Here is a 20,918-nt window from a genome sequence, read left to right as displayed (position 1 = left end):
AACAATTCAACCATAACACTTTTGTGTTATTCTATTTGGTCAGCGTAGCTAAGATATGCAACAAATAGTAATGTTTTTGTTTTCTTTAGTTGGGGCGGCCCTGGAAGCGCTACCACATGTGTCAGCACATATATAAATTGTCCACCCCACTCTCGATAAAAAGAGCATGTGAGAATTCGAAGGAACTTTCAAGTCAAAACTATGAGAAAGGCATGAATAGTTCTTGTGAAGGTAGTGAGAGATTTTTAAATTAAACTTCTAGTTAGTATATCGCGTTTTAAGATGGCACAACTGCCCATTGAACAGGAAACTCATTCAGCTCCAGTTCACTCTTGGGGTCAAATAAAGACAAAAAAAAATATGTTAGTAACCAGGCATGACAAAGCACTCTCTGAGCGCATGGGATGTCTTATCTTTTGTCATGTCTAACATGTAGTTAACTAACAACATAACTTTTGTAGGCAAAGTTTAGATTTGACATGCAATTACAAAGTTCTGAATCTGAACAGAGGCATGCACTATGCTACAAAGAAATTGTTTCTCTTTTTAATCAATCAATTCTTTATTTCATTTTATAAGCAATTGGAAGAAGCCTTAGGAATTGGTGAATGCTTTTCATAAACCTCAGTTCAAGTTTTGAATACTTTTTGATAGGCCAATGGGGGTGGGTGGCCTGTCTTTGTGACTTTTAGGTTGCATTTGGTAGAGTATCTCCTTCTTCCCCGAAATAGTATTTAAGCATTTCCTTTTTGGCTGCCCAACTTCAACAGTCACCAAAGCAAAACAATCCATTTTGCTTGGCCTTTTCTGTACTGAAAAAGCACAACAAATAATCTAATTAGCAAAGCAAAAAACACAAGATCAACTACCAATCTAACCAGAAAAGTACTGCCAAGTATTCTTAGTGGGATCCATTTTATTGAACAGCTTAGTGTTATATATATATGACAGCTTAGTGTTATATATATATGCAAGCACGCGTACTCTTCTAAGACAAAAAACTTCTCCAAGCTCACTAGTAGTGAAATAAAAGACATAAAAATGTTGTTTGATCATCCATATTCCTTGTGCGAATGACTTGTTTAGATGAAGAACGTAGCAGATACCAGGTGGATTAGTCAAGTTGCGTGCAAGACTTAATGAGTTGTAGGTGACGGGTTATTTAAGCTGGAGAAGCAGGGTACATGCTGGATTACTTGGATTTCTATCCTCCGAGAATTTGGCATGTGCCCTCGCCCTCCAGCTTAAACACCAGCCAATAATGACACTCAAATCTTAACAGCAATGCAGGTAAGTATCATTAATTTACTGTAGCAACCAGTCTTTTGAAAATACATGAAATAATTAGATACAGAATTAAAAACATCAGCTGATTGACCACTTTTAAGTGACCTATAAATAGATTCTTGCATAATGTTTATATAAATAGAATACAAAGAACACATCTCGGGAACTATGGTCCATTTCCATGAAATTATTGGCTATGAGGTTGGTTTTCCAAGAGCTGCAGCGGCTGAATCCACGTATAGCAGTAAACAAGTGTTGAGTTTTTGCTTCAATCTATCAACTCTCTCGACCACACTACTTTCGTCTGAGCTTATTTGTTAGCATAATGGACAGATTGTAGAATATCTACATTAAGATATTCTCGATATGGTGAATATGAAGAGATACTATGAATATATGAAATATTATTAAGGATATTCTACATTTAGTGTAGAATATTATGTAACATTAGTGGAAGAATATTTTGTAGGATTTACATTTAGTGTAGGATATTTTACTTCCTTTCCTCTCTTATTTCTCTTGTATATAAATACTAATGTATTCTGATGTAAGGGAATGAAGTAACTGAGATAGTCATTCTTCAATTTCTCTTTTGTTTTCTCTGTTCTTGACATTATTGTACTCCTTACCTTGTCCAACCATTCATTTGCATGCTTAAGCTGTGATAATGTGAAAGCTATTTGATTTTTTGACTCTGTTTGGCGTGGAACACTTGCTTTTGTTTTCTGTTCTTGCTTATTCTGCCAGAAGCCAACTTCAAGTGCTCCCTCCAAGAATTTGAGAAACCAAGACTTAATTTCATTTAAAAGAAGCTCTCTTAGTTCCTTGATGTCTTTGGAACTGTCTCCTTTTGCCCACTCTAGCTTTTCAGCCCCAGAAAGTTTGATAGAAGGCTTCAAAGACTTACTTGTAGTTTTACCATTCAAGAAACATGTCATCTTCCCTTCCTTCACCTTCTCTTGAACAGATAATTTGGTAGCAAAATTATCTGGGGTTAGCTCCTTTGTTTTACCACTGGGTCGATCAATGAGATCGTTAAGTGTGAAAATTTTGGAGAGATATATATGGGGACTTTCTGGTGATGCTGAGGTGCACAGTTCAGCAAACTTTCTGGAAATCAGAGAAAAATGAAATGAAAGAAAAGAATAAATGCTGAATGGCTGAACCACAAATTTTGATTCCAAGATTGTACCTGAGGCAATGAAGAAGTTTTGCTGCTTCCTTTGCTTCTTCTTGAGCTTCTGCTGCTACTAAAGAAGCTAATATTCCCCTTCTAAGTATCCCCTTATTATATGGACAAGAATGAGAATTACAAATTATTTATGCCGAGTGCAAATGCATCAGATTGACTGCGGGAAAGAGTCGTAGACCGTTTCTGAAATCAACGAGCAGAAAAGAGTTGGGATTCAATGAAACCTGTCCTGAATATATTCATGTCCAAGTCACATGCAAACTTTTACCAGAGAAGCATGCATCTAGCACATTTTTGTTCTTCCCTTCTATAGAAACATTATTGAAAGAACTGCACATTAATTCCCACGGCATATATTTCGGATTACAATTGATTTACATGAATATCTTCATCGAAACTTGAAAACTTGAGAATCAAAGATTTGTAGCTAAGGCATTTACCGTCTAGGTAGATAGTGTTACTTTCTCTTTAACTGTAGTTCTATTATTTGATTAGATCATCGAATCTTTCATTTCTCTTGAGAGTTCTTCAATGCTCAGTTCTACACATGTGTTCTTTTTCTGGAGGTCTACAACCATTATGTGGCATAGAACTGGAGATGAAAAAAGTGTGAAAAATCTGATAGGTAATACTTGGGTATGAACTACTAGCGAGGTTAACTGATGAATAATCTGTGATGCAGAATCATACCTGACGTTTAAGCTCTACTGGTTTCCCATTCAGAGGTATGGCCTTTTTACCAGCTCCACTGCTCTCATTCTCAATGCCTTTCGCACCAGTACCTTGACCAAGCCATCCAATCTTTGTGTTCGAGGTTAATACTCCTCGCATGTACCTAGAAGAAACAACCATCTTTCGCTCTTTGATAACAAATCTGTTCCTTGTGTTCTCTTTGTTCAATTCAGGTGACACATTCAACTTCGAACCATTTATATCTTCCTGATCATTTCGAACAATGACCACAGAGGGTTCCAACATTTGCATTAAATCCTTCGGGTTACCTAAAAACAGATGTCGCCCTGGAAGTGGCCTCACCCCTACTAAAACTGGAACTGGAGTACCAGGCTCCATTTTGTCAAAATAAAAGAACTGGGGTAGTTGCAATTTGTTGTTCAATAGGAGCTCATTCTCCTCTTTAGACAATGTAACATATGTCGAATGAGAAGAACCTGAGACTTTAATAAAGAAACCGAGGTTTGGCCACAGTTCTGATCCATTCAAAGCAGGGACAATGCTGATTACTTTTAAAAGGATTGATCTATATTCCCCGCGAACTTTTTTATTGGACTGCATACTCTGGAGAAGCTTAATCAGTACTCCTGGTACGAGGGCTGTCATTTGTTTTGCTCCCAGTTACTCTAAAACATAAGATAATGCATGTTAACCAAATTAAAATAATACAAAAACCATCAAGAAGTTCCTATGGAAAATGAGATGGGCATTACTGTGGTTTGTTAGACCACTAACTGTCCTGAAAAAGAGTTTATTCATTAATCCTTACATACTATCTAATACCAATTTATTAATCCTTAAGTATCTAGTACTTGCTGAATTTTATTTTATATAGACCACAGAGTTTAAGAAATAAAGAAAGACTTTGGCACATACTGATGGGAATAAAATAGACCCGCAAAAATAATATTCACGGTATTAGTGATAAACGCGGAACACTAACTTATGGTTAAATCAGCAAGAATAAAATGCAGCAATAATGACACCAAGATTTTATGTGGAAACCCTTCTGAATAAGGGAAAAACCACGGCCAAGAGGAGCAGCTGATATCACTATAGAGGAATTTTACACTGTGTAGTAACGAGTACAAATACTCCTAAGACCACTACACCCTCAAAAGAAATAACACTCTTTTGATTTTCCCACCTCACTACAATATCACTCACACTCTATTTTTCTTCACAGACTATTTTCTTACAGTCTATGGAATACCTCACTTTTGCTCTCACTCAGATGTATTGTCTGAGATTTTGGTGTGTTACAAATGAACCATAAGCTGCCTATTTATAGGAATGAATTTCCTATGGTGAGGTAAGCGCTTACATCACGATTATGATGAGGTAAGCGCTTACATCATGAAAATGTGAACAAAGAAATTGGCTTGTTAGCCAAGTCCACAATTGTTGCCAATGTATAATTTGTCAAAGGAAGAAAAATCTTCCTTTCTTAAAATATGGGATAGGGGACTGGACCCCACAAATCTCCCCCTCCAGTCCCATTCACCTGAAGGAGGGTACACTGGCTTCTAATTTGAGTGCATGCCGACAAGTTCTTTGCACGATTCGAACTTGTCTCTCGGTACCGCCTTGGTCATCATATCTGCAGGATTTTCATTCGTGTGAATCTTCTTGACTTGGAACAATTCGCTTTCCAATTGCTCACGAATCCAATGATATCTGACATCGATGTGTTTTGTTCTCGCATGGTACATGGAGTTCTTGCTCAAGTCTATTGCACTCTGACTGTCACAATAGACAACATACTCCATTTGCTGCAATCCAAGTTCTTGAAGGAATCTCTTGAGCCATATCATCTCTTTGCCAGCTTCAGTAGCCGCAATATACTCCGCTTCCGTTGTAGATAGTGCAACACACTTCTGCAACTTTGACTGCCATGATATAGCTCCCCCTGAAAAAGTAAACAAATATCCAGTAGTGGATTTTCTGTTATCAAGGTCACCTGCCATATCAGAATCTGTATAGCCCTTCAAAATTGGATTTGATCCTCCAAAACACAAGCATTCATCTGATCTTCCTCTTAGATACCTGAGTATCCACTTCACAGCTTCCCAATGCTCTTTCCCTGGATTTTCGAGAAATCTGCTAACAACACCGACTGCATGAGCAATATCTGGTCGAGTGCATACCATTGCATACATTAAACTTCCGATGGCAGAGGAATAAGGAATCTTGGCCATTCTCTGTTTTTCCTCTGTTGTTGTAGGACACATCTTTTTGCTCAATTTCAGATGACCAGGAAGAGGTGTGCTAACCCACTTAGCACTCTTCATATTGAAGCGCTCTAGTACACGTTCTATGTACTTTTTCTGCGACAAATAAAGTTTCTTTTCATCTCTCGAACGAGTAATTCTCATGCCCAAAATCTGCTTAGCATGACCCAAGTCTTTCATTGCAAAAGACTTACTCAACTGTTTCTTCAACTCGTCAATCCTGGAAGCATTTTTGCCTACAATCAACATATCATCCACATATAGCAGAAGGATGATAAAGTCACCATCAGAAAATCTTTGTACAAACACACAATGATCTGAAGAAGTCTTCTTGTAGCCTTGCTCCCCCATAACAGACTCAAACTTCTTGTACCACTGTCTGGGAGCTTGCTTCAATCCATAGAGACTCTTCTTGAGTTTGCATACAAGATTTTCTTTACCTTTTGCCTTGAAGCCTTCAGGTTGTTCCATATAAATCTCCTCTTCTAAGTCACCATGAAGAAAAGCAGTCTTCACATCCATCTGCTCAATCTCCAAATCAAGACTAGCAGTCAAACCAAGAACTGTCCGAATGGAGGACATTTTCACGACAGGAGAAAATATTTCGTCAAAGTCAATACCTTTCCTTTGACCAAATCCCTTAACAACCAATCTAGCTTTGTATCTGGGCTTCAAGCTGTGTTCTTCGGCTTTAACTTTGAACACCCACTTGTTCTTCAAAGCTCTCATGCCCTTAGGCAAGTTCACCAACTCATAAGTATGGTTCTCACGCAGAGATTTCATCTCATCTTGCATGGCTTCAATCCATTGATCCTTGTGCTCATCTTCCATGGCCTCCTCATAACATTCAGGTTCTCCCCCATCAGTGAGTAATACATACTCATTAGGTGAATAACGGGAAGAAGGAACATGCTGTCTAGTAGACCTTCTAAGTGGAATATCTGACTCATCCACGACTTCATGAGTAGGAGCATCTACTTCATCAATAGCAGCATCGTTATCATCATCAACATGCTGATCTGGAACATGATTCTGGGCATCACCATCGTCATCGAGCCCACCAACTTCATCAGCATTTGTATGAGGAACTTGATCAAGATTAACTAAACCTTCAGAACTTGAAGATTTTATCTTCTCCGCTTTGTTAATATCTTCAATGGTTTGATCCTCCATGAAGATAACATCACGGCTTCTCACAACCTTCTTCTCAATTGGATCATATAGCCTGTAACCAAACTCATCAAGGCCATAACCAATGAAGATGCACTGCCTTGTCTTGGCAGTTAATTTCGACCTTTCATCTTTAGGCACATGTACAAAAGCTTTACAACCAAACACTTTCAAGTGGTCATAGGAAACATCCTTTCCATACCAAACTCTGTTTGGAACATCACTTTGCAAAGCAACCGCAGGGGATAGATTAATAACATGTGCAGCGGTCAATAAAGCCTCACCCCAAAAGGAATTCGGCAACTTTGCTTCAGAAAGCAAACATCTGACTCTTTCCATCAAGGTCCTGTTCATCCTCTCTGCTAAACCATTAAGCTGAGGAGTCTTAGGAGGAGTCTTCTGGTGTCTGATACCCTGTTGCTTGCAGTATTCGTCAAACGGTCCACAATATTCACCACCGTTATCAGTACGAATACACTTCAGCTTCTTTCCAGTTTCTCTTTCAACTGAGGCCTGAAACTGCTTAAGGACACCCAACACTTGATCTTTAGTCTTTAAGACGTAGACCCAAAGTTTCCTTGAGCAATCATCAATAAAGGTAGCAAAATAAAGTGCACCACCCAAAGTCCTTGTCTTCATTGGACCACATAAATCTGAATGCACCAACTCAAGCAACTCTGTCTTTCTTGAAGGAGGATGAGACTTGAAAGAAACTCTATTTTGTTTTCCAGCCAAGCAGTGCTCACACTTTTCTAATTTAGCACTTTCGAAATTTGACAATAATTTCTTTTTGGCCAGAACATTTAGTCCTTTCTCGCTAATGTGGCTAAGCCTCTTATGCCATAACGTTGAAGAGCTATTGCTCTCAACTGCATTCACCATATCAACACATGTAGAGGCCGTAGTCCAGTATAGACCACGACGCTTTTCGCCACGAGCCACAATCATGGAACCTTTAGTAAGCTTCCACTTTCCAGCACCATTGGTACTGACATATCCCTCATCATCCAAAACACCAACAGAGATCAAGTGCAAACGAACATCAGGTGCATGCTTTACATTGTTTAAAACTAGTTTAGTTCCAATACTAGTTTTCAAACAAATCGTTCCAACACCAGCCACCCTGGATACAGTCTCATTACCCATACTCAAAGTTCCAAAGTCACCCGGAGTATAGGATGAGAAAAATTCCTTCCTTGATGTCACATGAGATGCGGCACCACTGTCCACAACCCAGCTTGACTCATCACAAGCAATATTTATCAGATCCGCATCAAGGACAGTAACAAGATCTTCTGTAGTGACAGCGGCAACACGATTGCCATCTTCTTTCTTTTCCTCCTTTTCTCTATTCTCTTTTTTCAAAATCCGGCAGAACTTCTTTGTGTGCCCTTTTTTCCCACAATGATAGCAGTCAATATCTTTAAGTCTGCTTCTGGATTTGCTTCTATGATGTTCTCTATTTTGAGAACCACGATTCTTGCCTCTCCCCCTAGTGTCAGTCACCAAGACATCTGATGAGGAGGAACCTTGAGATTTTCTTCTCATCTCTTCATTTAAAAGACTGCTCTTGGCAAGATCCATAGAGATCACACCATCCGGAGCAGAATTTGATAATGAAGTTCTAATAATTTCCCAAGAATCTGGTAGGGAACCAAGTAGAAATAAGCCTTGAATTTCTTCATCAAAATTAATACCCATAGCAGATAACTGGTTCATGATACCCTGAAAAATATTCAGATGATCTGTCATTGCGGAACCATCGTGGTATTTTAAACCCAGCATTTGCTTTATCAGAAACATCTTGTTATTACCAGTTTTTCGAGCATACAAACTTTCAAGATGCTCCCATAGGGTCCGAGCATGTGTCTCTCCAGAAATATGGTTCAACACATTATCGTCAACCCACTGTCTAATAAAGCCGCAAACCTGCCGATGCAACAAATTCCACTCTTCATCTGATTTATTATCAGGCTTTTTATTTCCAAAGACAGGTTGATGAAAATTCTTGACATAGAGCAAATCTTCCATTTTGCCCTTCCAAATGGCATAATTTACGCCACTCAAAGTAACCATTCTACTAGTGTTGGCTTCCATCGTTTATCACAAATACAAATATTATTTTATTCGAAGACCAAAGTAATTCTTTTCTGATGTGGAAGTTCAGACTGTGCTGCAACCACAGAGCATACTCAGACAGAACCTTGGCTCTGATACCACTTGATGGGAATAAAATAGACCCGCAAAAATAATATTCACGGTATTAGTGATAAACGCGGAACACTAACTTATGGTTAAATCAGCAAGAATAAAATGCAGCAATAATGACACCAAGATTTTATGTGGAAACCCTTCTGAATAAGGGAAAAACCACGGCCAAGAGGAGCAGCTGATATCACTATAGAGGAATTTTACACTGTGTAGTAACGAGTACAAATACTCCTAAGACCACTACACCCTCAAAAGAAATAACACTCTTTTGATTTTCCCACCTCACTACAATATCACTCACACTCTATTTTTCTTCACAGACTATTTTCTTACAGTCTATGGAATACCTCACTTTTGCTCTCACTCAGATGTATTGTCTGAGATTTTGGTGTGTTACAAATGAACCATAAGCTGCCTATTTATAGGAATGAATTTCCTATGGTGAGGTAAGCGCTTACATCACGATTATGATGAGGTAAGCGCTTACATCATGAAAATGTGAACAAAGAAATTGGCTTGTTAGCCAAGTCCACAATTGTTGCCAATGTATAATTTGTCAAAGGAAGAAAAATCTTCCTTTCTTAAAATATGGGATAGGGGACTGGACCCCACACATACCATACCAAAAGTACCTTAGAACTTGTGGTTTTTGACATGCCGTTATATTTCTATGGCAATGTCATTAAGAGCAAAATGGAAAGTCGGAAGGAAAAGTGTTTCCAAATATAGAAAAAGTAAAGAATGTCGAAAGAGAGGGAATATCATATTCTTAGATGATACTAGAACATAAAATGCAACGGGGACGCCTATTCCGGTGCTTAATTAAGGCACAATGAACACCTCGGCGCAAGAGGCAAAACATGGGGAAACGGGTGCTCCTAGGTGGGCAGATTTAGTTGAGGAAGAGAAGCATATTACTTCACCTCCTAGGAGTAAGTTAAGTCCTCAAGCACCTGTATTTGCGCCTTCAAGTAAGACAAATCCGTCTATGACAGTGACAGGTACCTCTTCTAATTTAAGTGCTACAAAAGTAAGCTTGGCTGATAGAGATATCATTCATTCTCTTATTTCTCATGATATGGATACATTGAATGCAATTGATAACTCTAAAAAGAGCTTGGCCATTACCTCCAAGGATATGAGAGTATTGACGGAGAGTCATGAGCCAGGAGCTGTAGTTTCAGGATTTAGTCCAAATACAACTAATGATATTGACTTGGGCGCTGACATGTTCGACAGGGATGATGAGGATGATATGCTGGACATATGCTTTGATAAGGTGGACAAAGATAGGGATCTCTCACCTAGGCAACAAAGAAGTAGAAGCAACAAAAGCAAATAGAAGACACATGGAAGACAACATAGTTGGGATGGCAAGGTGACAGATGAATTTGTTCCAAGGCACCTACCTATGCGACTAGCAAAGCAAAATCATATGACAATGTCAACAACTTTAACAAGATCCAACAAATCCAAGAAGAAGTGATGAACCAGCAAGTGTTGTTGGACAAATTTGAAGAAGAAAACAAGAGAGAAGTACTTCAGGTTACTTTAGACGGGCAAACTATCATTTTTATTTCATACATATATAAAATGAAGTTTGAGGTTGATAACTCAACTTTATTCTTGGCTTTTATATTTTTACATTATTTAAGTATCCTCATTTGTAATATCATCATAGAGTGTATTATAAACTCTGTGATATCATAGAATACTTAGTTTTCTCTAGCTCTTATTATCTTCACGCTTGTTAGTTAGTAGAGATTTTGTTATCTCATTAATATTAGTAAGGTAAGGCCTAGCCCCCCTTGTACTCTTCTCTGTGAGGTTAACTTTTATTTATTAAAAAAAAAAAAAAGATCTATTGAAGTGGAACTAAGTATTGAAAAAGAGCATAACTATGCCAAGAAAATCAATATATGGTTCTCAGCGGAACAGCAATTTACTTCCAGTGGCATATAAGAACTCTACTTTGAGCTTTCAAATTCAATTACCGACAAACATTGTAGTTAACCTGTTTGTGTTTTTGCCAATGAGAGAGATGAAGGGATGTGAAGAGGCACTAAAGCAGACCAGGAAAATATATAGTGGGCCAAGAAAATAAAAAGACTGGCGACGGAGAAGAATCCGACGCCTGAACGATGTGGAAGCCAAGCCAAGAAGCAATTGATTTCTATGTTTCCATTGTAGGTATGTATGAGTCCAACTTTACTTGGCTTCTAAGCTAAGACGCCATCAGTTCTATGTCGGCTATTCCATTATCTGGTCCGACTTCAAATGACCCTTATGTGCCTGTCCTGAATATGATGTGTTTTGGACTTTAAGGGTAATCCGGTCAGTTTGCTCTGGATGTTGTGCTGGTAGCAGGGCCATTTCCAGGAAGAGGAGGTGTAGCCATTTGGAGAGTTAAGAAAAGGATTAGATTTTGATTTTTCAGTTGTATGTAGGACTATCGAGAATGACGTGAAATTCCTTTTATATCTGAGCTTCAAGCTTATAGAGTAGATCCAGGATTTTTGAATTTATGAGTTTTGGATTCGAGAAAAGGCATCTTACTGGGTTTTGAATAAATTATTTACACATATTAAGTGATTTCTTAACCCAAATACAAAATTTTGGCCAAAACTACTGGTTCTACCTAACTCGTAACTGGAACTCTTGCTTCGCCCCAGCTTAAAAGATAAAATTGATTTCTGTTTTGCATACTAGATGATTAGTACAATCAGTGTGCTCAGTTCACTCACTTTCTTCAAGAACATCCTAAAAGCCAAACATGCATGAGTCTTGGTTCATAGTGAACTTTTTGCGAAACTGCTTATGTTAATTAACATTTTCTTCCAAGATTACTGGATATGCAATGGCTTTTTGAATAAATTATAATGAAGTAATTCGTAAGGACAATATTATTACGAGTTTCCTATATTCATAATCAGGCTTAAGAAAATGCTAAGGCTTCTGTTTCTGCGCGAACTAAGCTAGCGTATAGACCATCAAGGTGGGAAGCCATGAGTTTGTCATGGCTTCCATATTCTGCTATTGTGCCCTCCTTCACAACAGCAATCACACTGGCTTCTCTAATTGTAGAAAGCCGATGAGCTACCACAACTGTGGTAGCCCTCTTGGAAATCTTCCTAAGTGCATCATGAACATGCTTTTCCGATTCCAAGTCCAATGCACTGCTAGCTTCATCTAGTAGGAGCAACTTTGATTTCTTCAGTATGGCTCTTGCAATTGCTATCCTCTGTTTCTGTCCACCTGATAACTGAACGCCACTCTGACCGACCTGTGAAATAGACATCAAGAATGCCAAACTCTGGAGATTAGTCAAGTCATGCCACCTTATTAAAAATAAAAAAATATAGGCTTAATACGTCGATAGCCCTTGAACTTGCCAGTAAATTTAGACACTCGAACTATGGCTTGTTCCAATTGAGGACCTGAACACATGATAAAATGTTCCTATTAGACACTTCTAGCTCAAATTATATTAGCCTCCATATGCTGTAAAACCTCAGGTCTGTTACCATTGTGGCTGATGTATATAATTAAAGGGGTGACATATTTTGATGTGGTTAACTTGACTACCTAATAGACGCTTGAAAACGCGCGCAAATTTTTTTGCCAAAATTTGAACCGCAAGTGTCTAATAGGAACACTTCGTCATGTGTTCAAGTGCTCAATCGGAGCAAGTCGTAGTTCGAGTGTCTAAATGAAATTACTGACAAGTTTAAGGGTCTGTCGATGTATTAAGCCTGAAAAACATATGCTGTAATTGAGAGGCTTACCTCTGTTTCATACCCTTGAGGAAGCCCACTGATAAATTTATGAATGTGAGCTTCCTTTGCTGCTTCTTCAATTTCAGCCCATGAAGCATTATGCTTGCCGAATGCAATATTCTCTCTAATGGTGCCAGCGAATAGGGCCGGTTCTTGACTGACCAGGGCTGTCTGCCTTCTCAACCACTTCAAATTCAGCTCCCTCAGATCAACCCCTTCCATTAGTACTCTCCCTTGATTTGGGTCGTAAAACCTCTGTATCATCCATATCACTGTTGACTTTCCCGATCCACTTGCTCCAACTAATGCTACCATTGTCCCACCTCTGATCTTAAGCGTAAAGTTTCTCAACACTATAACATCTGGCCTTGATGGATATGCAAATGTGACCATCTTAAACTCTATATCAAATGGCTTTGATACTTCAATCTTTTTTCCTTTTACGCGGTCATTGCCTATTGAAGGCCTACGGTTAATGATAGCAAGAACAGCGGGTATTGCAGTTGAAGCCATAGAAGTATCCGGGGCAAGGCCAGCAAGTTGTCCAACAGCAAACGAACTCAGCACAAGTATTAAAAATATCTTATACACGTCGCCAAAATTTGTGTAGCCTTGCTTTACCAAGTAAGCACCAAACCATAGAGTCAGTGTATATGCTCCATACATTGCACCTTGAGAAATGCCTAGTGCTAGACCAAGCATATGTGACCTTCTAACCGATGTTCGCTTGGGCTCAGATAAAGCTTGTTCAAATGATTTAACTATTTGTTCCTGAGTTGAGAATGTCGCCACGGTTCTTATATTTGACACAGCACCTGCAGCAATACTGCTAGCTTTAGCGTATGAGCTGTTGTCTAGTTTCCCTCCTACATTTATAATCAAAGTGAGATAGCTTGCTCCTAGAGTAAATGGCGTTACAGCAGTCGCCAAAAGAGCTAATCTCCATTCAAGTTTAAATGACACGCCAAGTCCAACAGCTGCTGAGCTCAGACCCATTAGCAGGACAGAAAACCTATCACCAAGAGCAGACCTGAAACTGACACAATCCATAGAAAGCCTCGACACTAGAACTCCGGTGGAATTCTCATCGAGATCAAACCAACCAGGTTCTTGTTTGAGTATAGATTTAAACAAGAAACTTCTAACTCTCATGGTGAGTCTAGTACCAGCCCAACCACAGAACCCTTGCTGGCCTACCATAGCGAATATACACCCAAATCCAAGACCAACTAGTATCAAGCAGAGGTATCCAACTTCCCTTTTCAATCTTGACATGTCTGTATAAAAGTATACTTTAAGTGCTTGCCCTAGAACTAAGGGATAGAGGGAGAGAATTGCACCTGCAAACATACCCATAATTAGCCCTACTAATAGCACTATCAGCTCCGGTCGCTGCAGTTTCCATAATTCTGAGAAACGGTAGCTCTTCATCTTTGCTTGCTCTCCTTCTTCCTCTTCTAGGTACTTTGATCTTGAGATTTCATATACACTTTTTTCTCTTGCCACATCATAATTTGATTTCTCATAGGCAGAGAATTCCATTTCCTTTGGAACATCTCCCTCTTTTGACGTAGTTTTTGGGACTGCTTCTGAAGCAAGCTTGATGAGGCCAAAATATGCCCCAGCCTTTTCCATTAGCTGATCATGGTTACCTGTCTCAACAACTGAACCACGATCAAGAACGACTATAGTGTGAGCATTTCTTACTGTTGCTAATCTATGAGCAATCACTAACGTGGTTCTGCCCTTGGAGATCTTGTCAATGGCCCGTTGTACAATGGCCTCAGACTCGGGGTCTAAGGCACTTGTTGGCTCATCTAAAAGAAGAATTTTTGGGTCTTGAACCATTGCTCGAGCAAGAGCAATCCGCTGCTTTTGTCCTCCAGAGAGTTGGGTTCCTCGGTCTCCAACCTGTACAGGTACATTAGTTTAGAAGTAACCTTTTAATATGTATATTGAGATAATGCAATGAATTATGATTATCTTGTTGGATAGTTAGGCCAGGTTGAATATGTAACTGATAATTCCATATACAGTTAGACCTCTCTATAACAGTCATCCTCTATAACAATATTTCACTATAACAGTTATGTTTTTTGTGGAACCGATCTATCATGTTATGTTATATTATATGTTCTCTATAACAGCATTTCACTATAGCAACCAAAAAATATCAGAACAAACAATGTTGTTATAGAAAGGTTTGACTGTACTGCACCTGTGTATCATAGCCTTCTGGAAGTCTTGAGATAAAGCTGTGAGCATTTGCTGCAACGCAAGCAGCCATAGCCTCTTTCTTGGTAGCATTTTCTTTTCCCATCAACACATTTTCAAGTATGCTTGTCCCAAATAGTACTGGTTCTTGACCAACCATACCTATCTGAGTCCTCAGCCACTTCACTTGCAAAGTTCTTATATCATGACCATCCAAGGTAATAAGACCTGCCAGATATTTGTACAAATATTTATCCTTTAATATCCACAATGTCGATCCACAGTTTATACTTGTTATGTAAGAAAGATTTGTATGCTTACCCTGAACAGGATCATAAAACCTTTCTATAAGAGCAAAAATTGTTGACTTTCCACCTCCACTGATGCCCACTAATGCTAGTGTCCTAGAAGCTGGAACAACTAAGTTAAGAGACTGGAGAATCTGGACAGTTGGACGAGCCGGGTATGCAAAGGTAACACATTTAAATTCAATATTCCCTCTTATAGTTGACAACCTTCTTCCCTCTGGACTATAGGGATCTATCTCTGGCACCCTGTCTATAACTTCAAATACCCTGGTAGCTGCAACAGTTCCTTGGGCAAACTGAGCAAAATAAGATAGGGATAGAGCCAAGCCTCTGCACAAATAGACATATGATTAACTTAAGCTAGACTAGATATAGTAGTTTTGTTTACATCAATTGGTAAATAATTATAATTTCCCATAATGGGACAGCTGTCACTTGTCAGTAAGCTAAATTCTTGATGAGACTGTGAAATGTTTGCTTCTTTGAAAGGAGAAAATGACAAAAATAGTCCCTTATGTTTGAGGGTTCAAAAATAGTCCCTTAAGTCTATACTTTACAGTTTTGGTCCTTATGTTTGCCAAAAGATATAGTTTAGTCTCTCACTTGGTTGTTGGCAAGGGAAGCTGTTTTGACTCAGGATAACCTTAAAGAGAGGAAGTTCTATCTTTGTTCCAGAGGCTATCTATGTGGTGAAAAGGCTGAAACAGTCAGCCATCTGTTTTTACAATGCAAAATAACAGACCAGCTTTGGAGAATTTTTGTTAACCTTAGGGGCTTGGCTTGGGTAATGCCAAACAAGATTACTCATGTACTATAGAGCTGGGAGGAGGCAGGAGTAGGAGCTGCAGACAGAGATAGATGGAGGATTGTTCCTGCCTGTATCTGGTGGACAATATGGAAAGAAAGGAATTCAAGGTGTTTTGAGGACAGCAGCAATGAAGTTCAAAAGGTCAAACTGAATTGCATTAGACTTTTTTGTTTCTGGTGTAAGCAAATTTATCCAGAAGATACTGAATCCATTGTAGATATTCTAGGATCTTGGTAGAATGTTGGATCAGTGTTTTCTGTTTTCCTTTTGCCTGATGTAAATACGGTTTTCAGCACAACCTATGTGCTGGTTTAGTCTATACTCAGAACTGTTACCATCTCAAAAAAAAAAAAAGTACGCTTTAGTCTTTGTCAAATATTTACCGTACTTTGTCTATTATATTTGACTGGAACTATGAAAAAAAAAAGGAAATTAGCGGGAACTCTCATTTAGAGGTACAATTTCCATCGTTTTTACTATTTATTTTTTTCTAGAGTCTGATGCAGCTTTTTGAGGTGTAGTTTCTGCAATCTTTTTTATATCTTTTTAGGGTTTAGCCCAGTGTTTTGTGTTGCATATTTTAGGATTGGATGAGACTTTGTTGTGTTTATGATTAAATCTTATTTTCCACTGTTTCCGTTAAATCTAATGAACATAAATTGCTAAATATTTGACGGACACTAAAAGTATTAACTTTTGGCAAACTTAAAGGACCAAAACTATTTAGTGCATACTTAAGGAACTATTTTGAACCTACCTTCAAACATAAGGGACCACTTTTGTCATTTACTCTCTGTTTACATCAATTGGTAGATTATTATGATTTCCCTATAACAGGATAGTTTTCAATAAGCTGAATTCTGGCAATACATTGATGAGACTGTTAAATGTTTGCTTCCTTGAAAGTTTGAGGACTTTCATTTAAGTTGGTTTGCTAACTATATCTTCTTCTGGTTGAGGACAGATAGAGAGAAAAATGAAAGATTATTTACCTGCCTCCTACATTAACACCAAAGAAACAAGCAATGGCTTCACCACCTGAAAGCTCTCCCTTTGCTACAAGGATTGAACCGTACCAGAAAGCCAACGCCCATGTCGCATAAGTAACTAAATAAATAACTCCAATTCCTGCCCCTTTAGCAAACCCAACCTTTGCCCCCAAACTCCTGGATTTCTCCAGAGATTCAACATATTTTGCATCTAAATAGTCCTCTGCTACAAAAGCAGTTACGGTCCTAATTGAACTCATTGCTTGCTCTGCAATGCTGCCAGCTTTTCTATAAGATTCCTTTATAGAAGAACAACAAAACTCAGCATGCAGTTTAAACTGAACTAGAGAAATACTAACTTATACTTGTAGAACCATTTGACTAGGAAACGTAATTTTGATGCATTTACTACAGAATACTAGTGGAAGAAAGTATATTGATTTTTACACATTTGGCCGCTCGGTCAATATACAAAATATATACATTAACTATGTAAAAAATATGTATATTTTTGTATATTGAAAATAATATACAAAAAAAAAAATACATTTACTGCCTATTATTTTGATGGGCGGCTACACAATGTAGAAATTAGAATAACAAGGAAATAGTTAGTTTGATAGAGAAATGTCACATCATTATTTATAGCTGATTCTGGAAACTTGTAAGGTTTGATTGTGTAAATTTTAATTGAATGCTATATGGTCCAAACGGAGAGAGTGTAATATAAATTGAGACAGAAGGAATTATGTTGAGTTGCATTGCATGCCTCTCACCTCTTCTTTCAGTGTGAGGCCAACATAGATGGCTTTATATGCAAGGCCACAGAACATAGACAATGGTGTAACTGCAAAAACTGCCAGGGAAACTTTCCATGATCTTCTAAAACCAACTGCGTAGCCATTGATGAAAGTGAAGATGTGGTGAACAAAATGTGCCATCTGCATGAAGAACAAAACTTATTTCACTATAAAAAGTGAAAAAACTTCAGTTAAGAGTATCAATGGTCACAAAATTGTACCTTTTCTCCCATCACTTCTTGGATTTGTGCGACATCACTTGAAATTCCGTGCATAATTTCACCAGTATTCAGTTCTGTGTCAAAAAATCCAATGTCCTGTCGCAAAACAGCTCTTAGATACTTGGTTCTTATTCTGTGAGCTGATCGCTCTCCCACTAATCTCCAACAAGTTGTCTCTGGCATAATAAAATGATCAAACTGTCAACTGTGATTGCTCTCCTTCGAACTCTATAATCCAGAATAAGATAATATAAAAATGTCTAAATTACCTAAGTATGCTCCAATCATGACTACTGCTGTTAGTCCAGTCATTAGCACACACACCTGAAGGTTGTTTCAATTGTTACAATCATTGAGATTCAGAATTTCAATTTATAGGCAATTAATAGTCTGTTTGGCTAAGCTTATTTTTTGAAAAAAGTGCTTATTTTAGAGACTTCGGTGTTTGGCCAAGTTTTTCAGAAAAAATAAGTGTTTTTGAGTAGTTTCAGAAGCTGAAAAAAACAGCGTTTTCTCAAAAGCACTTCTGGAACTTTGGCCAAGCATAAATTGTTGTTCTAATCTCGCAAAAGTGTTTTTCAAAATGATTAGTCAAAAACACAAACTGTTACTCTCCAAAAGTACTTTTTCGAAAAACACTTCTGATAAAAGCACTTTTCAAAATAAGCAAATTTTGAAAGCTTGACCAAATAGGCTATAAGTCTACTTAGGAATAGTAGTTTTCATGATTTTTCCTCTTTTTACTACTAGTAGGATGGAAGGTAAGGGGTTATTAACTGAGAGCTTTGGGAGTATACGATGAAATTCTAAGTATATATTACCATTTCCACATCTTTCATCATCCGGTCTTTGTCTTTGTCCAGGGCAATTTTGTTTACAAAATTACCAAAAAGATAAGAATACCAAGGAAGTGATCCTCCATTTATTAGAGCCCCAATACAACCCAATAGCAATAGTACTATATCCAACTTGGTTGAGTATTTGAACAAGCTCAGTAACCCAACTTGTTTAGGAGCTGCTCTATCATCTTCTCCATTTTCTTCATCGTGTATTGCAGGATTCTTGTCAATATCAATATCATACAAATCATTTCCATACAGCTCGAGATTTGATTGTCTAGAATATTGAACATGGTGGCTCTGCTCCTCGTAAACATGATCAACACATTTCACGTCACAATCAGAGGTTTCATTTTTGAAGCTATGTCCCATCTGAATGACGTGTCCATTATGACCTCTAAGAATGTCATGATTACGAACACTTGACCTGCAATATAGTTTAACACGATCAGTATAACCTATGTATAAGCACTTGATACTGAGATCAATTTGAGCAATTAAGTTTGTTGAAAACTTAATATAACTAAGTAACTAAAAGTGTGTTCTTTCACACATTTAAAAAGGGCAGCCCGGTTCACACAGTTAGCTCATCTGAAAAACAATCAGGCTCGTATAATTAAGTATGTTATATGTATTTAACAATACGAAAAAAGAAAAAAATGGAATTAGCAACGAAGCGAATTGCTCGTAGCTAACAAAATCTTTTGATAATTTGTCGCTAATTTAGCGACAGATTTTGCTGTATTAGCTCAGAATTTGTCCGTCGCTAATTCCTGTCTTTTTTTTGTTCTTTCTTAACAATTTTAGCTTTTAGATGATATAGATTTGTATCTGACCTGCCAATCTGGAATTGCCTTTCAACATCTTCTGTTCTGTCAAAATCTATCAACTGGAGCTCGTCTTTCACAGCCAACGGACCACCTTTTCCAGCACTAGTCCCTTCTGTAATTGTTGTCAATCTTGAAGATTTGCGGGGCTTTCCCTTATATTCACGAGAGACATGACTCCTTGAGGTATACGAATTCTCATTAGCCCTGGAATCAAAACTTTGAAGCTCAAGCCTTCCAGATGTCTGGTGGCCAGAATAAGACTGATCATAAGATGGATTAATGAAGCTATGAAAAACGCCATTAGTCGACCGTGATAAGTAATAATCATTAGCTGATCTCCTGAAAATCCTACTGCCATTTGTTGCTGAAGTGAAAGAAGCATCAGTTGCTGTCCATGGACTTAATGCTGCACTAAGGTCGCGATTATCTCGCCACCCTGTTGGCTCAAACTGCCAAGAAAGCTCGCCTTGCCATGACCTGTCACAGTGGCAAAACCAAAAATTTTGATAGAAGGATAAAATAAAATACAAAAACAGCACACATGATATTCCAACCTATAGCCTAACACAACTTTTGTGTCACACATGTCAATGTAAATAATATTTATACCATCAGATCATCTTTACCTTTACCTATTGTAGTAAGTAAACATGTCTTATTTCAAGATTTCAAATTCCACATTTTAAGGAAGTTTACCTATCTATATCGTTTAGATGACCAGATAATGCAAAAAATTGTTTACACTAATGGTATATAAAACTTAAACGCATTTACATATATATGTACAAAAAACTTTGTTTTTAGCCTATTTGAATTGTCTAACTTTCTGTAGAAGGGGATTCCATTGAACTTCTTTCAATACACTTAACTACGTACGCGACTTACCTGTCATTATCAGAGGAAAAAGGACTAGCAGGTGTCGGATTGCGGCCACGGCTAAAGTTGTAAGAGCTAGACATTGACATTGAAAATGATGTGGAGGGTTGCTGTGACACCACAGGTGTAGTATGGCGCCTCTGCCTAGTGGTGGAAGACGAAAACTCGGAATGAGCCATTTGGAGTACTCTTGAAGATGATGATTTTTTTTTTTTTTTTGATTGTGGCTCTGTTCAAGTTATAGTATGTTAGACACAGACAACTATGAACATAAAAGGGTTTAATTTTACAGCTCTCTTAGCAGTTGTTCCTATGATGAATATGCTTTGAACGACAATATGCCTTTGATCAATCCGCTTACTAAGATGCCTTCTGGTTTCTCCAAGACCAAACAGTTAGTGATTAATGCCTTTGTGTTGTCAAATTTTGTAAAG

General features: G+C 38.0%; 2 protein-coding genes across 2 annotated transcripts; both read right to left on the bottom strand.

Annotated features, from left to right (window-relative positions):
• Window positions 1–624: 624 nt before the first annotated feature.
• Window positions 625–3,817, bottom strand: LOC132631540 (uncharacterized). The gene is made up of 4 exons (XM_060347110.1): window positions 3,170–3,817; window positions 2,480–2,571; window positions 1,917–2,397; window positions 625–834 (listed from the first exon to the last, which is right to left on the bottom strand). Exons 1-4 carry the CDS (start codon window positions 3,815–3,817, stop codon window positions 625–627), a joined length of 1,431 nt encoding a protein of 476 aa, XP_060203093.1.
• Window positions 3,818–11,670: 7,853 nt separating this feature from the next.
• Window positions 11,671–20,918, bottom strand: LOC132633509 (ABC transporter B family member 19-like). Its single transcript, XM_060349980.1, has 11 exons — window positions 20,494–20,918; window positions 19,615–20,085; window positions 18,761–19,205; window positions 18,209–18,263; window positions 17,940–18,115; window positions 17,695–17,859; window positions 16,922–17,217; window positions 15,135–15,451; window positions 14,818–15,041; window positions 12,609–14,510; window positions 11,671–12,106 (listed from the first exon to the last, which is right to left on the bottom strand). The coding sequence occupies exons 1-11, from the start codon at window positions 20,661–20,663 to the stop codon at window positions 11,759–11,761; spliced, it is 4,569 nt and encodes a 1,522-aa protein (XP_060205963.1). The 5' UTR covers window positions 20,664–20,918; the 3' UTR covers window positions 11,671–11,758.

This window comes from Lycium barbarum, chromosome 3 (genome assembly GCF_019175385.1).
Source record: "Lycium barbarum isolate Lr01 chromosome 3, ASM1917538v2, whole genome shotgun sequence".
NCBI classification, from domain to species: domain Eukaryota; kingdom Viridiplantae; phylum Streptophyta; class Magnoliopsida; order Solanales; family Solanaceae; genus Lycium; species Lycium barbarum.
Note: the sequence above shows the minus strand (reverse complement) of the source record. Positions and strands in the feature narration are given on the sequence as shown.